The 21,159-nt window shown below is 44.9% G+C and overlaps 1 protein-coding gene across 1 annotated transcript in view; it reads right to left on the reverse strand.

Moving 5' to 3' along the window:
• Positions 1-3,560: 3,560 nt before the first annotated feature.
• Positions 3,561-21,159, reverse strand: part of si:ch211-191a24.3 (tensin-3) — a 69,171-nt gene continuing 51,572 nt past the window's right edge. The window contains exons 17-27 of the mRNA XM_036517408.1: positions 16,751-16,904; positions 15,307-15,842; positions 14,227-14,313; positions 13,448-13,579; positions 9,570-9,665; positions 8,539-8,616; positions 6,928-7,005; positions 6,470-6,638; positions 6,007-6,075; positions 5,864-5,893; positions 3,561-4,946 (exon numbers count right to left, since the gene is read on the reverse strand). Coding sequence (XP_036373301.1) covers positions 4,802-4,946; positions 5,864-5,893; positions 6,007-6,075; positions 6,470-6,638; positions 6,928-7,005; positions 8,539-8,616; positions 9,570-9,665; positions 13,448-13,579; positions 14,227-14,313; positions 15,307-15,842; positions 16,751-16,904 — 1,574 coding nt within the window. The 3' untranslated portion in view covers positions 3,561-4,801. The remainder of the gene's footprint in view (positions 4,947-5,863; positions 5,894-6,006; positions 6,076-6,469; positions 6,639-6,927; positions 7,006-8,538; positions 8,617-9,569; positions 9,666-13,447; positions 13,580-14,226; positions 14,314-15,306; positions 15,843-16,750; positions 16,905-21,159) is intronic.

Here is a 21,159-nt window from a genome sequence, read left to right on the forward strand (position 1 = left end):
GAATCATTAACACAGCCATCTTTTCCCCCTCTCTGTTTGAACCACCCAGTGTTATCTTAACCTTCAGCCCTGAGACACTGGCTAAGCCTGGCCAAGAGGAATGCCAGCCTGGCACTTTTATAATGCTTGTATAAGGCATGGTCCAATTACATTTCTGGAAACACATTTGGGGCCTGAGTTCACAAAACATACATCGACAAGTGCCAATTCCAATGTCCTGGAATATATTTCACTGGTATGTGCCCACCTCCCCCCACCCTGCCCGCACCCCTCCGGCCACCCCAGTTCATTCTTTGAACAAAGTCATGAATTATCATCTAGAACAGAAATATGAAGTGCTAACACACACATTATATTTCTGTGGTACTTTCCAGGATCCCAACAGAAGGACCTTTTATGGTGAATATGAACTACCATTACTGGAAGTAGTTTAAAATGTTAAATCAAACATAAAATGGAAACCACACTGTCAATTTGTGAAACACAGGAGAGTAACGTCAGAGGAGACATCTTCTTTTAATTCTATGGTTAATCAGTGCCATCTACTGGCCACGGCTGAAACCATAATTGTTATTATTAATTGCGGTCGTACCATTTGTCATCTTCATCGTCAGCCTCTTCCATTGTTTTGTCATGGACAAACCAGTAGGGAATTTTTCAGTTCTGATGTGATTTTAAAGATGCCTGTACAGTTATGCTGTTCTTGAATTAATATTCTTACTACAGTCTTACCATTTTTGTTTTCTTGTGAAGCAATTCAGACTTCAGTTCCAGTGATTTGCATTCTTTGTCTCAAAACAACAGAGAGACTGAAAACAATGCCTAAAGCTTAGCAAAATAAATATTCAAAACTCATTGAAAAATTCATGCTAGATGCAAATACCCCCTCGCGGGTTAGGCTGCTGTCCAAAACAAGCATCGTAAAGGGGGTGTAGTTTTTTCGGGCTTTTCTTTGGGGGGGGGGGGGGGGTGCAAAATGCAGGATGTTTGCCATGCTGCTAACCACGCTGAACATGAGACCGGAGGGCTGCATATGCAGAGGTGTGCTGAAGGCGAACTCCCACACGTTCAGGGATAGCCAGGGGGCAGGACGGCCGTTCAGAGCTCCCGGGCCTGCGTAATCTCACAGCTTGAGGGCCGGATTCCAGCAGGCTTTAGGAGCACCTTTCAATTAGCAACCTGAACTCCAGACACAATGCCGGGCAATGGGCCCTCCTGTACAAAACGGCCACTCAGAAGCCGTAATCCGGAGCACAGTTGCCATGAAAACCAGGACGGCCTGTGGCCCCATAAGGACCAAGAGTTTATTCACTTTCTAGCTCCAGTTAAAGGAAAATGAGGATGAGAATTTTGGGGCACTCAATACAGATTAACCAGGAGCACATACTGCTTTTTTTGTTGTTGTTCCATGATCACCACAGAGAACGGTGTGCATTTTTGAGTAACAACCACAACAGAACCAAGACTACACTTCAGAAATCGCAAACATAGTGCAGTAATCTTTATCTTCATATTATCTTCATAATAAGATTCCACCCAAGCCTAAATAAATGTTATGAAGATGGTTTTGTAATATTTAAATACATCCCACCAGTGCATGTGGAGGGCCATTATCCACTCTTCTGGTTTGGATTAGAAAGGGGGCACGTCTATGGACCTGATCATTGACTAGATACCTCAGACTTCATAATCAGATTTTATTCAGATTTCTATTCCGGACACTCTTTTTCTGTACTGTTTTCTCTTCTCTCCTTGCTGAGAGTATTGAAAGCAATCACTTCCTCACAGTGCTGACAACTTATTTCAGTATCAACAACTTCAGAAAAGGCTAGATTTGTCTTGCATGCAGGTTGCCTCCTTAGCCACAAGGAAGCTGAGAAGACCGTTTACGATACAACAATAAAGAAGCAAATACCGTGAATGACTTTTATTGTAATTTGTAAAATATGTAGGCGGTACAGAAACAACTATACAACATTAATTTACAAAACAAATATTTTTTACAAGCAAATCAAAGCAGAACATCATGTCACACAGGAGATATAACAAAACAAAACAAAGATCACATACCGTATATTTTAAGCAGGGAAAGGTCATTGTTTTAAACAAAACACTTCATGGTCCCCGTCCAAAGCTACGCAAAGGAATACAGATGCTATTAGATATTAGACATGTTTGTACAATGTTCACAAGAAAAGTATGTGAAACCAAAAATATATTTGAAATTGAATTACTATCTCTGTAACTGTAAAAAATCATTATCATATTACTCACTGCTGTACATACATGTGTTAATAGTAAGCTGTCCATCATTTATCTGCATTAACAGTAATAGCTGCAAGTTACAAATTATCTGTTTGAATGTGTTGAATATTAAACCATTTCGCATAACTTACCATACTTTGGCTAAGAAAGCTGCACTGTATAATACAAAGAGACTTAAGTGTATAGAACAAAAAGTAATATATTTCCATCAAAAAGCACAGTGTTCATTTTAATACAGTTTTTCATCATTCCAAAGTACTGAAAAATATGATACTGTATATGTTTTTAATAAAAGAATTATACACATAGAAATGAGGATAAATATTGCAGTCATTATAAACTGTTAAAGGCATACTATGTTTGATATAAATAGCACACTATATAATTCAACTCATTACAAAAGGTTATATTCCATATCTGTATAAGCAAAGTTAACAGATCAATGTAAAAGAAATAATTTCATCTTGTAATAAAATATATTAGGGTTCAAATGGTGCAGTATACTTCTCAGTTTAAAATTCAGTTAGCGAAAGTGTTTTGATACAATTTTTTAAGGAAAAGCCTAATTTAGGAGCCATACACCGAAATGCACCTCGCTTTGAAGCAATTGCAACATACACGGTTTATTTACAGAATGCAGCATTGTCCTTGTTAGAAAAAAACAAACTTGGCATAAATTAATTTAATTTAGGTCAAGTCATTTTAGTGTGTCTCATCCAGAGTCATTTGGTGATCGGCACACATCCAAGCAAGCTTTATATACGTATACATTTTGGTTCTATTTCTTGCACTGACTAGTTAATGCCAAGCCATACAGACAAACCAAACTTTTCCATTCAGTTTAATGAATGATATACAATCTATTATGGATGCTAAATAAGCATCAATACATTGTATTTAGTACCAGTTTGGCTATTTGTCATTTGTCATTGTCATCTGGTTGAAAATGTAAGTTTGTAATGTCAAAAAGACATGAAAAGTATTAAGGAAATCAGACACTATATATTCCAAATGTGGTTCCAAATCTATTTCATATTATAAGTCTTTCATATGCACTGTAGAGATTTCGTAGAGATCACAAACAGGGTGTGTTTTGGTCCCAAATGTGTATTTTTAAAAAAGTTCTTCAAAAATGTTCTAATTCTGATTGTTTTCATTTTATTGACTTTAATTGTGCCTCCTATATACATGTACATATGTATGTATGTATGTATGTATGTATGTATGTAGCCCCACTACTTGACCAAAATACATTGAGGAAAACTGAAAATCAGGATATTTCAAACTCTAAAACAAGAGTGTTCTGAGGTTGGCAAGAACAAATGTCAACCTCACAGCACAAAAGGTTTCTTTCTTTCCTCCATAAATTAACTTTTTGGTGGGGGCTGTAACTTTCTTGGCAACCTTCATTCATATATATCCTCATATAGTAAATTCTGTATGTATATACTGGCCACTAAGCAAGACCGGAAGCACATGCTTTCTGTCTGTTAACAGGCACATACATAGTACAATGCTGTGGGTTGCTTTTACTAACCATACACAATGAAACAAGGTGGGCCTATCCACCAGGAGTCTAAGGAAACCTAGCAGACGGCCTATGCACAGCCCTTACAGAGACCTGAAGGGAAAGCATCTGGAGAAGCCAGGCAGCGAGCTCTTCTAAGGAAACACACATGGAAAGCCCATGGGAGCTTGCTAATGAAGACCTTTTTTACAGCGCTGCAGCCTGTATGAGTTTCCACCCGATGAGGCTGGAGTTTGCTGTGCTTGTCAGGCGAAAGGTAACCAAAATGTTTTTGTTAAACTAACGCACTTAAAACTGTGGAGTGCTCTAAATTCTTGGACATTCAGAGGCGTTCCAAAGCAAATAAATCCTCACAAAGGTGGATATTTAGTTAAATTCGATACATACAGAAATGGGGTCGCCACATCCTGAAGGCACATAAGATTAGTTGGACTCCTCTTTGAAAAAAAAAATCAGAATAATTTTAAACAAAAATTGCATGAATCATTATCAGATGAGAAAATGCTGATTGCTGATTGAATTAACAGCTGTATCATCACATAAATGTTATTTGGCAGAAGCACTTGATTAAAAAATGAAATAATATTGATTCTAAGCGTAACCAGAACAATTTGGCGAAATAACACAGAGACAAAAGCTTAAAGGCATGTAACAATATCCAGTTCAGAAAGAGGAACATGACAATTTGGAGCAATACCACAATTCAGAGCTTCAACATACATGAATGCTAGTGTCATCATAGATACTGATGATTTTAAAACATCCGGAAATAAATACATATTTTACACGACAACTAAATTCTCTCTGTGTCCTAAAAAGGATCCCTTTTGTATGACCACACAATTAATGTATGATTGCCATTAGTTGTTGCTTCTCCTTTCTGTGGTTTGAATGAAGTCATTTTTTTGTTAAGGCATACGCGGTGTGTGTGTGTGTGTGTGTGGGGGGGGGGTGCTGGTGGCAGTGTCTCAGTAGGGCAAGTGCGGGTCAGTGGCCCTCGTCTCGCGGCTACTTGCTCTTCTGGGAGCCGATCATCACCTTGGAGACGAAGTTGACGATGGCGCTGGCAGGCTGCTCGGGGTCGTGCTCGGCGAAGAGATGGCACACGTTGTCCGTCCCGCTGGCCGTCTTCCTCGCCACAAATCCAAAAATCCTGGGAAAGGGGGGAGATAGCAGAGCGCACCTTGTAATTATAACCCAGGACACAATTACATTACATTATTGTCATTTAGCAGACATTCTTATCAGAACAACTTACAGTTTTATCCATCCATACAGCTGGTTTTTATTGGGGCAGAATCTTGCCCACAAAACAGGGCTGCCAGTTAATTTTTTCCTCAGCTGCCTCCTTTCTTTATCAGCAGTTACCTGTGTTATGGCCTATGGTAACAAAGTGAATCTGCAAGGCTATTTCATCATGGCAATGAATTATATTTCTTTAATACAAACTTCAGTTTTTCTAGTGCAAATTACTTGTTACTTATTTTAATTTTATTTTTATTTTGTTTCCTTGTAAGTTTTCCTTGTAAGATATATTTTCTTGAAATACAAGTGTTAAAACTGAGAAAACCAGGTGTGTCCACAAGGGAAAGTTTTTCGTATAAGAAAATAAATCCCAATAATAGCTATCACCCTAAGCTGTTATAATGAGAAAATAAGAGCATGATTGTTGAGTAATGGCCTCAGCTCTTCTCTGATTGGTGAGAAGCCTTGGCTGGCTGATATCACTCATTGGGTGCTGACACCATGCAACGCGGCATAGGAATCTCTCAGCCTGTCAGACGCACAGCCAGCTCACACCGAGTTACAGAGACAGGTGTGTGATGACTGGCAGGTGACCCTGGAACCAAGGACACATGCATAAACTTGCACTCACTCATACAGGCATGCACACATTCACACACACACACACACACACACTCACTCACTCACTTTCATGCATACACATCAATGCGCACATGCACATACTCACATGCATGAACACACACGCACTCACATACACATGCATACATGCACAAGGTGCACACCTGCATGCTGACACACACACTGTGATGGTAGAGAGGGACTCACTTTGCAGAGGAGCTGCCATCTCGCGTCCACCTTGAGAGGAGAAAACACATCACAAGCTGTTATTCGAAAGCTCAATCCCTTCAGACATCCACTATCATGTGTTACGTTGAATATACTACTCATAGAGAATTTGCTCTACTTACTTCCTATCTTGCGGGTCCAAAGCGCAAAATATGACAGTGTTGACAGCATAATGCCTCCTGAAGAAGAGCCTATAACAGGAGGGACAGACAGGTTGCCTGGTGTGAGTGACTGGGACACATAACTGGCTCTGGGCCCGCCCTGGCCCGCTCAGATTTTGGGCTGTAGGTGTGAGCATCGATTACAAATTTCTCAGTGGTGTGTGCCCAGTGTGTGTACGTGAGAGCAATCCATCCTCCAACAGCGACTCTGTCCAAGGGTAGGGGAGCAAGAGCTAGTAAGACAGACCCTCCAGACCAGGGTCCTCCAGGTCACACACAGCACCCCCCCCCCCCCCCCCCCCCCATCTCCAGAGGAACGGGATTTCAGGAGCTTCCCTCAGAAGGCCGGTTACACTGTGGGACAAACTGTGTGGGGTGAGGAGGAGGCGGACAGTCGGCGGGAAGCCCTGGCGGCCGCACTCACTTCCTCTGGTTGTCCGTGAGGGTGATTCCCTGGGCCGACACTTTGAAGTGGACCACCGTGGACGTGGGGGGCGGGTCCATGCTCAGAGTAATGCTGGTGGCCTTCTGGACCGCCTGGTTGCCGGTCAGCGACTCCATCTCCACCGAGCCCAGAAACCACACGTTACAGGCTGGGGAAGCAGACGGCACAAAGAACACATTTAATGAGAACATCGGCCGACATTCTTCCCGTCGGCCCACGTGAGGTTTCTCTTCCTGTCTGTGTGTGTGTGTGTGTGTGTGTGTGTGTGTGTGCGTGCGTGCGTGTGTGTGTGTGTGAGAGAGAGAAAGAGAGAGAGAGAGAGAGAGAGAGAGCACATGTGTGTGTGTGCATGTGTGTGCAAGCTTGTCTGTGTGTGAGTACGTGTGTGTGTGTGTGTGTGTGTGTGTGTGCATACATGTGAATCGAAGTCTGTGTACCTGCTCCCTGTTTCAGAAGTTCCGCAGCTGAGTTGGTGGCCGACTGCGCGCTCGATTCCCCAATGTCCTCCAGCGGATCTGAGAAAGAGAGCAAGAAAACCTTGTTGATACAGGTCAGCCTGGAGCGCAGGCAGGGAGTGTGTACGCCCGGAGGCAGGCCCCGACTTTGAGATTTCTCATTCATAAAAACACTGGAGGGGTGTGGACACACAGAGGCAAACGGCTGCCATTCAGTGTGCCCGGGGGTTTATTTATTCCGAGGCCGAAAACCGACATTGCTTTAAAAATAAACAGGCTTTTTCAACAAAAACAAAGTCCCGCACCACAAAATGGAAGGAAAACAAATGCGAGTAAATGACGTCTCTATCCCGAGGAGCCCCAGATGACCACCTGTAAATAAAGTGCCCTATATCTGGTCAGAGGGGTCGTTTTGAGTGAGGCTCACAGGCGCCCCTGTCAGAGCCAGCCCGATCAGACCAGAGGTACAAGCTCCCGGTTTTTATGGCCTCGGCTCTAACAAGGCCCTGTCTCTCTCGCCCTCTCTGTTGCACAACACGCGGATTGACGCCTGCTAGGTGCTGTTGATTCATTGGGGTTGACAGCAGTCGCATAAACAGGCAGATAAATCAAGTGATCTATCACCTGGTCTGCCGGAGAGTTTGCGTTTCAGGCCGGGAGAGGCTGTGGTCCTCCCTGGCCCTCTCCAGCAGCCTCACTCCCTCCTGGGTGTCCCTGCACCGTAAACCTCCACACCCTGCCTTCAGAGAGTGCACACATACGACGCAAACACACACACAAGCAAAAGCATGCATGCATACATACTGTATGTACGCAGACCACTATGCATAAACACATGTGTATGTGTTTATGTGTTAAGGTCTGTGTACATATCTGTGCACACACACACACAAACAAACGCATGCATGCACATACATGTACACACACGCACACACAAATAAATATATGCAAGCACAGGTACGTACACAGACCATAACGCATAAACGCATGTGTATGTGTTTATGTGTTATGGTCTGAGAACATATGTGTGCACACAGACCACACAAACACACACAAACACATGCACATATATGTACACGCACCACAACATACACATATGCAAACTTACACTCACCCACTTATACACACAAACACATGAATGCACACAGATATACACACATACAACACACACAGACAGACACAAGCATGCACAGACATATGCTCATCATAACACACAAACACATACACATGCACAAACATATACTCAGCCACCTATACACACAAACACATGCATGCATACATACACACATATATACAGACACCACAAACACGCACATACATACAATTTCACATACATACAATTGCAAGCACACACAAACAACAAATGCACTCACCCAAAAACAAGTTCAAACTCAAACACAAACTCACACACACGAATCACATGCGATCACACCTGCAGACAATCACTTCTGCAAACACAGACACCCACACACACATAGCATTCCCACATACATGCAAAAACCACAGGCAATTATACATGCCACATGATGCGTGCGTTTATCAGACGCATGCATACATCCAATGCGGCAGACATGCGCACGCTTGACCCCTCACCTCTGTCAGGTATGATGAGTTTGCAGGGCAGGGCCAGTGGCGTGATGGAGTGCTGACACACCAGCGCAGTGAGACTTCCTGCAGCAGGAGCAAAGACACACGGTTATGCTTCACCTCTTGTGTGCTGCCCCTTCTGGAGGAGTGCATCACGTTACATCAGTTACTAATTAGTTACTCGCCGGGTAGATGCTCTGGGAGTTTACACACCTCACATTGTCTACATGCTGTGCCCCTCCCAGAATTTCAACCTGCACTCCCTCCCTTATAATTATAAATACTTAATGGCACTGCTCCTTTTTAAAGGCTGCGACAACAATTCCAATAACTCAGAGCATTGAATGACTAAAGGTATACACTGCAACCAAAATTCATTATGGCCATTGGTTTACACTTTTGTGTAAGTATCCGCAGCATTGGTGGATGTCTGTTTGGATATGTTTGCAATGACTTTTTATGGTCTATGTTTGTATGTATTTTCCTAAACGGGTTTCTTTCAAAAATTATTTCCTCATGTTAATGTATATATAGACACATATAAGCAGCGTAGTCATTCTGAAAAGCTACCCAACTTTATTCAGCATTAAATTCTGTATGCAGAATAACATTGATATCAATGTACAGAATAATAAATCAACATAATCCAACATTCAGTGCATTGTATAGTCATGTTTGTTGTGACTACAAGACTCATGCAGGTACTGGTCACCACATGTTCATGATTTACCTCTAATACCACTCAAACTTTACTTACATGTTCTCATTCTAAAGCTACAAAAAGGCCTTAACTGATGCATGGTGTTCAGGGTGTCCACTAGGTGGAGACACTTTGTGTTTTTAACTTTTTAGGCCTTCTGACGTCCTGCTGACAGAGCTCATGTTAGCTCATGTCTTCAGCCCTGAAAGGGGCTCTGAGTTGCTGTGGATACCTGAATAAAATGACTGAAGTAACACATACACACACACACACACGCACACATGCACACACATACATACATACACACACACACACACACACAGGCAGGGATTCTCACCGAAGTACGGCTCATTGGGACAGCCCTTGAGCCTCACTCCTTTCTGCGTACATTCGATCAGGAAGTGTCTGACCAACTCGTTGGACAGGTCTCCCACTGCAAGAGAGACAACAGAGAAACAGGAGAGCCCTGGTTAGAACAACACGGTCCTCAAGGGCCACAGCCCACAGAGAAGACAGTGTAGTACACTGGTGAGGGAACTCTGCTTATGAGCCATTAGTGACAGGATCGTTGCTCACTGCCACCCTTGCGCAGGGTAATTAACCTGAGCTGTTTCAGTAACTGTCCTGCTGTACAAATGGATAATATGCAAGCTATGTAGGTTATAATACTGCTAATGTTCATTTTTCAAATGTCCCTGGGAAGACAGGTTAGAAAATGAATGCACAGTGACAGTCTGACCACTTGTCTGCTTTTTTAGTTGACCCCCCACAGCTATCTCCAATGGCTGGGTAGGCAATCGATGGGTAGGCACAGGGGTATTTCAGTGACCTGTGTGAATCGGGGTCCTGGAGGAATGCGGCCTAGCAGGCTCTAAAGCACTGACCCTCTCAAAACCACAGAGGGAGCCAGAGTCAGGGCAGCCTGGTGAAATGATTGGTCGGATCAGGCGGTCAGAGGCCTGGCCTGAGCCGCCCTGGGGCGAATGAACATCAGCCGCCTTTTAATTCCGACCGAGCCCGCGGGCTGCTCCTCCCGGGGCGCTCGGAGACGGGGCGGATTAGCGAGCGGCCTTCTCCGCTGCTTAAATCTGTTTACACTGCAGCCCTGGCTCCTTCGGCCTAATTGCCTGACCTCTGGAGGAGTGGGAGCCAGCAACAGGAATGTGAGAACAAGATGTCACGCCACCCTCTCAGAGGCCATACATCAAGCGGACAGGCACGGACGTGACCCGGCGGACATGCGGGGGGCAATGGCCAGCGGGGCGGGGCAGGTCAGTTCGTGTGCTCTTTCTCCCTCCGTTGCTACAGAAGAGGAGCATGGGAGGTTATCTGTACTCTGTGTACGCCCTGGAACGGAACTGATACTACGTGCGCTCTGTTTAAACACCAAAAAGGAGTGCATGTTTTGTACACTCTGTGTAAAGCCTAACGCTGAGTTTCCTTCTTCCCCCATTGTCTGGCAGGTCCTCGCTGATATAACTGTTTATAACCACATTTGAATGGCCGTTTCACCCTGAAAGAGCAACACCTGGGTATGGGAGAGACTTATTCTGTCATGCAGGGAAATGACGGTAGGAGCTCCATTTATCCTGATGCAAAGATGGCAAGTTTTTCACAAAAAAAAAAACAAAATTTTCTTCATTCTTTATTGTGATTGCACAGCCCACAGAACTCTGCAAAGAATAAAAGTAAGACTGCTTACTGTTTAGTTGTAAGACTTGCATTTAACTGTGAGTCAAAGTTAAGGACAGATGTTGATTGAAACTCACTTACAGTGTCTAGGTGTTCCCTTTTCTACCTATGGCCCACAAGCTAACCATAAACCCAACCTTAAACCACAATAAGACCAATCTGAACCATAACACAAAATCTGGACTCAGATTCCTATTTATGAGAAAGCAAACCATTACATCCCTAATGTCATATCATATATTGAATTACTGAAGAGTAATTCCTATGCCTATGTAACACGTATTCACCTAGCAGCATACTGTAGACCTTCTTATACTCAAGATTAGCACCTACCCTTTCCTTCATGCCTTTTTTCCCCTCTATAAACCAGTCATCTGTGCCAGATATACCCCCCCCCCCCAAAAAAAAAAGCCGCCAGTGGGAGGGACACCCTGCATCAGAACATTGGAATGTCCTTACAGACTGAACTCAAGGGGTGTACAAAACCACCAAAACAGCCCCTACCCCATCATATTGGATTTCAAGCACTGAAAGCCTGTAATAGTCTACCTGAAGGTGTGAAGCAAGGTTGTATTATGTCACCACATCTCTCAGAGAAAAAAGCTGGACAAAGTGAAAACAACGGATGGGACTGTGTGTGTGTGTATAACTGATAATTCTTTAGCATTTACACCTGGGCTCTTTTCTCATCACGACTATTTAAATAATGGGGCAGCTGGGCCTGACATTTTCTACTTCCTTTCACTAAGACAATGTACAAGTAAGCAATGCAGACACAATCTTAAAATACACATAGCTTTCGTCTATCTTGCAGCAAGACTAATGACCTTCTAGCTGCTTCTCATGCACTAAATCAATTAACTAATCAATCAAACTATTAAACATATCAGTCAATACAGGGCCAATAACAATACATACTCATGTTGCAGTATGCTAGATGTACAAAGTCATGACATTCTGATGATCTAAGCAGTCACAATTTTTAATGCCTATTAAGTATTTCTCAATAAGAAAAGAGCCAAGAGGAAGTCCGTGCCAGGCTACATTTGGCCCCAAGTTCCCTTGTTGGAGCTTTGTTTTACACTATGCCCGGCATTCAGGGAAATTTTTAAAATTTTGCTTTGAGGAAATTCATAAACTCAATATTTAAACGGAAATAAATCAGTTGAAATATTAAATATTTCTCTGCGTGCTGATTGTGCTGAACGGGTTTCTGATATTAGGAGTTTCCCACTGAAAGGTGTCCCGCCCCTGAGATAACAATGGCCCCCAGGGCTACGTGTGTTATCCCCTTATCTGTGAGCTGCCTGGATGTAGCCTGGCCCGTGCGTCCCTCCCTTCCTTTTCCTCTGAGAAACCGCTCTGGAAGCATCCGCTCAACTCAAAGCCACGGCTCCTCTCTCCCCTCTCTCAAGAGCCCCTGTAAGAGCACACTGAACTGTCAACACTGACACTGTGATGCATGCAGAATGATCAACACCAACTCTACACTGCACACTGAATGATCAGCACTTACTTCAGTCATTAACACTCAGGCTATACAGTACACTGAACCATCAACACTGACAGTATGATGCACACTAAATGATCAACACTTACTCCAATGATCAGTGCTCACACTGTACAGTACACTAAACCATCAACACTTACACTGTGATGCATATGCAACCACCAACACTAACTCTGCACTGCACACTGAACCATCAACACTGACGCTGTGATACACACTGAACGATCAACACTTATTCCAATGATCAACACTCACACTTTGCTGTACACTGAGCTATCAACGCTGACACTGTGATAAATGTGGAATAACCAACACTAACTCTGGACTGCACACTGAATCCTCAACACTGACAGTGTGCAGTATGCTTAATGATCAACACTGGCAGTGTACACTAGACTGAATGATCAACACACACTATAATTGATAACAACAATAATAATGATTCTGTACCCACAAACTGATAGATGAACAGTGAGATTGCACTTATCAATATTCAAATATGCATAAAAAACTGTGGGAAAATCACACAGACCCCCACTCTTCCGTGTCCTGTTTTTTTTTTAAATACTGCATCAGGAAACTCGTCCAGAAAAGCCAGACGCAGGTGAATTTCATCTAGCTCCTTGGGTACTCCTGAAACATTAGTCGCATGTAAGCCCACTTAGAAAAGAGTGCTGCTGTCTTTGTGCTCTCACAAAAGCTCTGCAAATCTGCCCCAGAGATTGTGTACGAAAGCCGGGCGCTGCCAGACAATGGGGAAGGCGATCGGGTTCCACTCAGAGAGGTGAGTTCAATACTATTTGGTGGCTCGGTGGAACCGTAGAGGACTTTCAAGGTCTTCAGTCAGTTCCGCAGACAGCTTGCAGACCAACTTTTTTTCTGGATACCTGTGGTCCGATATGACTTTTGAGTGAGGAATTTTCTGGAACATGTCAGATGTGACACCGCAGCACCCCTTCTCCCTACACACAAACACACACACACACACACACACACAACAATACAATGGCTACCTTTCTTGCTCTGTTGCAGCACAGAGGGTGGGGGCGTGGCCACCTTCATGGCCAGTCCGTAGGCCCCGCGGAATGAATGGCTGTCCCGCACAATGAAGGAGCCGGGTTCTTTGTCCTTAAGCACCGCGATGGCTGTGGACATCAGGGGAGACAAAGGTTTAGGAGTGAGACCACCGCAATTAATGTCCGAGACCCCAAACCCCCCCATGGAGTGGTAGGGCCGTCAAAAGGCTCTGCTGCCTCCCTGCTTATAGGCCACAGAACAGCCCACTCCGCTTACGGTGGGGGGGTGGCATGAATGAGCAGAGAAGACCATGCACCCCACAGTTTTGTTCATTCTGACCTCAGAGGACGGTTCATTGTCACATAGCCTTTGTTTCTGATGCATGGCATCTAAGTGTTGTGAAAATCATAATTTCTGTCATAAATTCTGACTAAAACACTTACATTTAATGTTAAAATCGTGCCAGTGATTTCAGGATACTCATTTCACGTGCCGCAATATATCTGCAATTATTAAAGTAGATTAATAGGAAGTGAGAACAAGTGGGACTTCTACATGTTCATAATTTTCATTGTGTAGCCAACAGGTTGCAACTAAACCCTTGAATACTACAGCTACTAACTGAGAACTTATTATGAATTATGTGTTTAATGTACGTTCCTGGATACAGTATGGTATAAGGCAATAGAGAACTTTATCTTCTGTAAAACACATTGAATTGGCAAGAAATTGCTGTTTCCACAATACTCTGTCAGAGTGCAAGACAAATATTTACCTTGGTCCCTGGAGATGTCAGGCTTGTACCAAAACTTGGAAGTGTCTTGTACGAATTTCACAGTCACCTGCTTGCTGGCAAACGCATCTGCAAGGCAAACATGGTTACACAATTAATCTGCGTCTCCCATTTTCGCACAATTTTTCAAAAGGATAAAAAATATTGAAATATGACCGTGTGGTGAGATCCAGCAGCTGTGTGTCTACAGCTGTTAGCCACCAGGCACTTAGCTAATGCAGCGCTGAAAGACGCGAAACTCTGCCCACCAAACAAAGGTCTCACTCACTGTAACGCCACAGAGCAGAAAACAGACCGTAACAAATTCTGAGGAATGCCTTCTGCAAGAGAGGGATTTTCATTTTTGACACACGAATAGGAGAGTTAAATGTAGCACAATAGCACAGTAGAAGCTATGTGCTTCGATGAACCAAAATCTTGAGGAATCTGTAAACCAGCCCTTGTTCCTTATTTTGAAATAAACCCATTTTTTTGCCGTTATTTCAGCTGAAGAGGCAGCATCCCTGGTCAGGTCATTTGTACACTGCAAGGCGATTACCCCTAAGCCATCTCTGCAAAGCCGAATATCACGCAGTGAGGGACTGTGCATCCATTTTTAAGACTTAACTGTGAATAAACTGTTGATTGAACACACTACCTTTAGAGCGGACCTCCAAAACAAATGGGGACAGGTTTTGTATTATGAAATATAAAAAAACATAAGATAGTACTTTATTAATCCCAAAAGAAATTGCTTTGTCAAACATGTGGAAAAACAGAAGCACACAACATAAAACAACAGAACAATAAAAAAATGCAGGCACCATGTATTAATACATGTAAGAGTAAATTAAAGCACTGCACCAATAAAATAACATTGAAAAATTGCACTAAATTAGCTTATTGCACTTAAGAGGTTGCACAATTAACTGCATTTATGAAGTTATTGCACTGCAAAGTATTATACGGTGATCTCCCCGTGACAGAAGAGGGAGGAGTTAAATAGTTTTACTGCTAGGAGAGGACAGCCAGATGCAGTACTCCTCCTTCCCAGCAGAGGGCGAGAAAGCACAGCCTTTTTACCTGGGAGGGGTGAGGAGGCGTTGAGGATGCGGGAGGAGAACTCGGGCAGGTTGCTGGGGAAGGGGATGCTGACGGTGCTCCCGCTGTGCGGGCTGGAGAAGCCGCTGAGGGAGGGCGACCTGGAGCTCAGTGAGTGCTCGCCCTCCGAAACCCTCTTCTTCTCAGGCAGGGGCGGCTGCCCGCCCAGGCCCATGTGGCCGAGGCCCTCCACCGCTGCCAGGAGGCTGTGCTCCAGCCCCGTGCCGTCCAGCAGGGAGGACAGGTCCATGCTCCCGCCCGCCCCAAGCCTGCAGTCATCCTGCTCGTTGAAGCTCTGGCCCAGGCTCCTCTGGCCCTGGCTCCTGGGACCCCCTCGGGGGGAGCTGTGGCAGTTGGGGCCCGGGTGGGACAGGGGTGGGGACTGCTGGCCATCCACGCTGCCCGCGCAGGGGTAGTCCAGTGAACCGGGGTAGTGCGGGGCAAACTTGCTCATGGGCAGCTGGTGATTCAGGGGGGGCTTTGCGCCCCCGTCCTGCCAGGGCTGCCCCGCAGATGGGCTGAAACAGAGGGCAGACCAGAAGAGCAATAAGCAGTGGCACACAGAGAAGGAGTCTAAAATCACTATGATCATAACATCTCCCAGAGAAAGAGTCTAAAATCACTACGATCATAACGTCTCACAGAGAAGGAGTCTAAAATCACTACGATCATAACATCTCCCAGAGAAAGAGTCTAAAATCACTACGATCATAACATCTCACAGAGAAGGAGTCAAAAATCACTACGATCATAACATCTCATAGAGAAGGAGTCTAAAATCACTATGATCATAACATCTCACAGAGAAGGAGTCTAAAATCACTATGATCATAACATCTCCTAGAGAAAGAGTCTAAAATCACTACGATCATAACATCTCACAGAGAAGGAGTCAAAAATCACTACGATCATAACATCTCATAGAGAAGGAGCCTAAAATCACTACGATCATAACAGCATATAGACAAGGGGCCTAAAATCATTAGGATCATAACAGCACACAGAAAAGGAGCCTCAGATCATTACTACAAACAAAGTAGACCAAGAAGGAATATGACATTACACCAACCATCCTATTTAGACTTCATGACTACAGTCACTGAGGTGCGGCAACAGATCCTTCAGAAAGTAACTCTGACAAAGCAATGTATCAAGACTTTGGGATATTCATGATGCTCCCAACTTCCTTACACAATCCTGATTGTTCATTAAAAAGCACACATGGTTTTTAGTGAATTAGACACTTTAAGTGTGCACTGTGTCTAACTTCTGCAATTGAGTTGAACAGACCTTTACATTTCAAAACTTTATCATTAACGTGTAGCAAACAATGTACAAACAAGTGTAAAAACTACCAGTCAACCTTCAAAATGCAACAACGTAACAAAGGAAAGCCTTGGAGGCAGCTGGTTTTGACTGATGGTACCTGTCGGCCTGAGGAAGCGGACTGCTCGTGGATACAGACCGCATGGATCCAAACGTCCTCTGGAAGGAGCTGGGGGTGACGGACACTTCAGCGCAAAATAGATCCCCATCTGAGCCCGGGGTGTGATTGATGTTCTCCATGTAACTCCGAGATTCTGCACAAAAAACAAAATGGTATCCTCTTTAATCACTGACAGGTTTGCCAACGAGACCACGAATGTCTGGTCTCAAGCAAACCAGAACGGACTCTCTTTTAGCCCATTCCACAGCACACTCAGTGAACAGCATAAAGGTACGATAATATAACATGTATACCAATTGTCACCATCATTCTCTGAGGTGTCACCTCATCATATCAGCAAAGCCATCCTGCATTTGAGCTTCTCGAACTTTATTGCACCATATTTCAACTTTCCAGATGGTCTCGGTGAAGCCGGGAGTGGCGGGCCAGTTCTCTCTGCTCTGAGGCGGGAGAAGGGGGATTTCTGGGAAAGCTGCTGGATGCAAACGGCTGTTGGAGAGATCTACAGTGCCTCACCAGCTACTGAAAAGCAGCCCACAGGCAGCTTATGTAACCCAGAAAACACGTCCATCCAATGGTGTTTGGGTTAGAGTTGGGTAGGTGGGGGGGCGGGGGCGGGGAGGGGGCAGGGATGTGGTGTTCCAGCAGCCAATCAGGAGCCACACAGCAGGTCACATGGCTTTGTTACAGCGAGAGAGTTGAGTTGGAGGCTGTGGGAGAGGCCACTGGTGTATGGATCACAGACCCTAGTCTAAGACAGGCCTCTAACCTGATACCACATGAGCTGTGATGCTTTCTTGTGTTCTGGATATATGGTACCAGGAGTCAGTACAGAAAAATGACAAAAAAATGTAAAAAATGTAGTTGAGTTTCCTTCTGTCTTTACACAAACGTGTTGCTGTTCATTTGATGCATTAAGTCAGCAAATAAGGAACACTGTTTATACTTTTATACAAGAGAAAAGACCGCTGTATTCTTAAAAACAGCTTCCTTCACCTAACATCACAGGCAACAGAGACTGCTGTTATTTTCTCTAAAAGAAACATTCCTTTATAACCTCACAGTCCACAGAGATCACAGAATGTGGTTTCTGAGATTGAAGGTTTTATGTAACATTTTATGTAACTTCAAGCAGCCTAGCTGCATGTAGACCGCGACACATGGCAATAACAGAGAGGGCAGGTTGTATATTTCTGTGTGCTTGTTGTTGCTAAGACCCACTGGTATTGCAGCTTCACCCATTGTGTTGCTCCTATCTATACTCATGTGTTTCGATAGCTGCAGCACAAAAAAACAGAGCAGGAAAAAGCGTCTGCTAGTCTTTACTTGATAAAGGAACTGAACTGTCCCCTCATACCAGCCAGATGCCAGCATGCTGCGGCGTGGCTAGGCGGACAGGTCGGGACTTGACAGATTCAAGCTGATCTGGGATCAGGAGGAGGAGCATTTGCCCGGGGGGAGGCACTCCTCCTCCCACGCCTGTCCACACAAGCACTGGGAGCGATGTCAGATGGATCGCCCCCCCCCCCGACTCCCTGTCCCAAACCCCCCTCCCAACCACCCAGCAGTGCCCAGGCACAACATTCCACAGATTTCGCACATAGCAGGCCCCCCGGGCAGGACGAGGCTCTGCCGCAAAACACAGGGCCCGTGGCCACAGGTCGGGTTGACGCGTCTCTCTGAGGCAGAACTCAAAACTCACACGCCCAAAAAGTGCGGGACCCCCAGGACGTTCAGGGTCGGGCAGAGGTTACATTCGTTCAGGTCTCGTCATAGAGGAGACTGCCTTTATGCCGGGGGGGGAGTTGATGTCTGTGGTGACGGAAACTCCAGTCCTTCACTGGAAACTCTGTGCTGCATTACAAAATGCACTCCTTGCTGGGAAATCTGTTGCATTACATTTCATTGTCATTTACAAGACACTCTTATCCAGAGCGACTTACATAGCTTACAGTTCTACATATTTTCCATTTATACAGCTGGATATTTACTGGGGCAATTTTGGATTAAGCACCTTGCCCAAGGGTACAATGGCACTGCTCCATTGGGGAACTGAACCGACAACCTTTTGGTTATGAGTCGTACATGTTATTACTACTCCACACTGCTGCCTTAATGTAAAAGCAGAAAACCTCATTGCGATGTCAGAAAAGTTCCACTCATCAAATACTTATTTCACAACTACTCTGCCAAGATCTGATCTTGAGGGCTGCAGAAGGTAATGAATCTGACTTGAGGCATTAAATAAAACTACTTCAGCGTAGTTCACAGTTTAACATCGTGCAACAGGACACATCCTCCTTACTACTGACATTGTGTCTGTGTGTATTTTTTTTAAATACAAGGATCAGTCTTTGAAGACAGATTGAGGAGGAATGTCTCCCCAATAGGAAAGTGGGAGGGTGTGTTGAGAGATATGTCATGGGGCTCCCAGCACGTTAACCTTAAAAATCACACTTCAGAACACTTGCCTGGATTCAGTCTACAACCTGACATAAGGAAAAGTCCTATTAATTTAAAAAAAAATCAATAATTAAAAAACTGAAAAATAGTCTTAGGAAAGTCCAATGCAATATGACAATAACATGACAACTGGGGTGCCAGTGTAGCACAGTGGAAAGGGGCAGGTCTTGTAACCGAAAGGTTGCCAGTTCGATTACCCACTGGGGCACTGCCATTGTACCCTTGGGCACAGTTGGGCACCCAGAATTGCCTCAGCAAATTTCCAGCTGTATAAATGAGTAACGTGAAAATTGTAACCTATGTATGTCACCCTGGATAAGAGTGTCTGCTAAATGCCAACAATGTAAAGTAATGTAATGGATCCAATCAACGGCAAATGAAAAAAGGATAGCTGGTGTGTTAGTCGGTTTACTAAAAAGGATTGCGAAGGCAGTGAGATGGACGCCGGATCCACGCTTGCTTTCTGCTCCCTGTTCGAGAGAGCTTTGCAAGTGCAGTATGTGATGGACGACCTCTCTGGGCAGATTGATGGCTTCTCCATTCGCAGTCTCTCCCAAGCACTAAAACTTCATCAGCAGATGGTGGCCAGCGACCAAGCCCTACGTTTGACGCCCCCTCACCACCACCCCCCGCCGCCGCCCCGACCCCTGTCCTGCTCACCCCTGACAGTGCTCTCCCAGAGGGTGCTTCTGCAACAAAACGTAAAAACCTTTAACCCCTTCACTGCCTTCTGATCCTCACTTCTAAGCTGCAGCCTCTGGATCTCAGCTGTGATTGGCTGTCTCTGCCAAAACTAGCAGCCCCTGCCGTTTTAAAACAACCGTTTGCTGCAGCTGGCATGCTGTGATGACCTGTGATGACCAAGTTGGTAATGACACCCCCCCCCCCACACACACACACACACACACTTTCTAGCCTCCGCAAAAATGAATCTGAGGCCCTTGAAAGAGCTGCATCAGCTGGGATTAATGAAACTCCATCTGATCACTGGTTTGCTGGATAGTTTCTCCAATCACCTCATTGGCCAGAGATGGCCAGAAAGAGAATGTGCTGTCTGGTGGTGGTGGGGTGGGGGGACGGACCTGGAAATTGCATTCAATCAATGAGAAAATGTCCGGGAGACACTTCCACAGATGTTTCATGCGTCTCTACCTAATCCCTGAAACAAACCGAGAGGCATCTGCATGTCTCAGGCACTGACACTGTTCCCGGAACCCCTCTGGAACCAAATTCCAGCCGAGCCTTTTGGGGGGGGGGGTTGGGTGGGGAAGGGGTGTTGGGGGGAGGGGGGGGGGTCATTGGACAGGGGAGAGCAGTGACTGCTTTCAGAATCAGCCTCTGTAAGGAGGTGCTTTCTGCTGAACAGGGTTTTTCTTCTCCATCGTGCCACCCCCCCCCTCCAAAAAAAAAAGAAACAGCAAGTGAGCACAATACACCCTTAGTACTCCCAAAATACAGATTGTGTACAGCGCGTTCCAGATGGCACGGAGAAGCACGTCCTCCTGCCAGTCCTGCCGGCCCGGTTCTAAAGGGGGGGATTGTGGGTAATGAAAGTGGTCTGAAGATTACAGGAATTTGTTTTGCTGCTGCTCCTCCACATGGATGTAGAATTTGTTAATGATTAAATACGCCCATTTGGCTAACTCTAGAATCCCACTTCGCTCTCTGCTGTCTCAAACTCTGCATCAGGACATCTGGGATATTTGCATCACAGGGAAGACATGACCCGGCCGGGCTTTGCTCTGCTGCTCGGGAGACTACGGAGAGTCTTTCTTTATCTTTCCCTCTCTCTCTATTTCTTGCTCTCTCTCTCTCTCTGTCCCTCTCACACACACACACACACACATACGCATGCACACAGGCATGCATGTGCACACACACCAAAGCACTTGGACACACACGCACGCACACACATACCTGCATGC

The sequence above is a fragment of the Megalops cyprinoides genome, chromosome 2 (genome assembly GCF_013368585.1).
Source record: "Megalops cyprinoides isolate fMegCyp1 chromosome 2, fMegCyp1.pri, whole genome shotgun sequence".
Lineage (NCBI taxonomy): Eukaryota > Metazoa > Chordata > Actinopteri > Elopiformes > Megalopidae > Megalops > Megalops cyprinoides.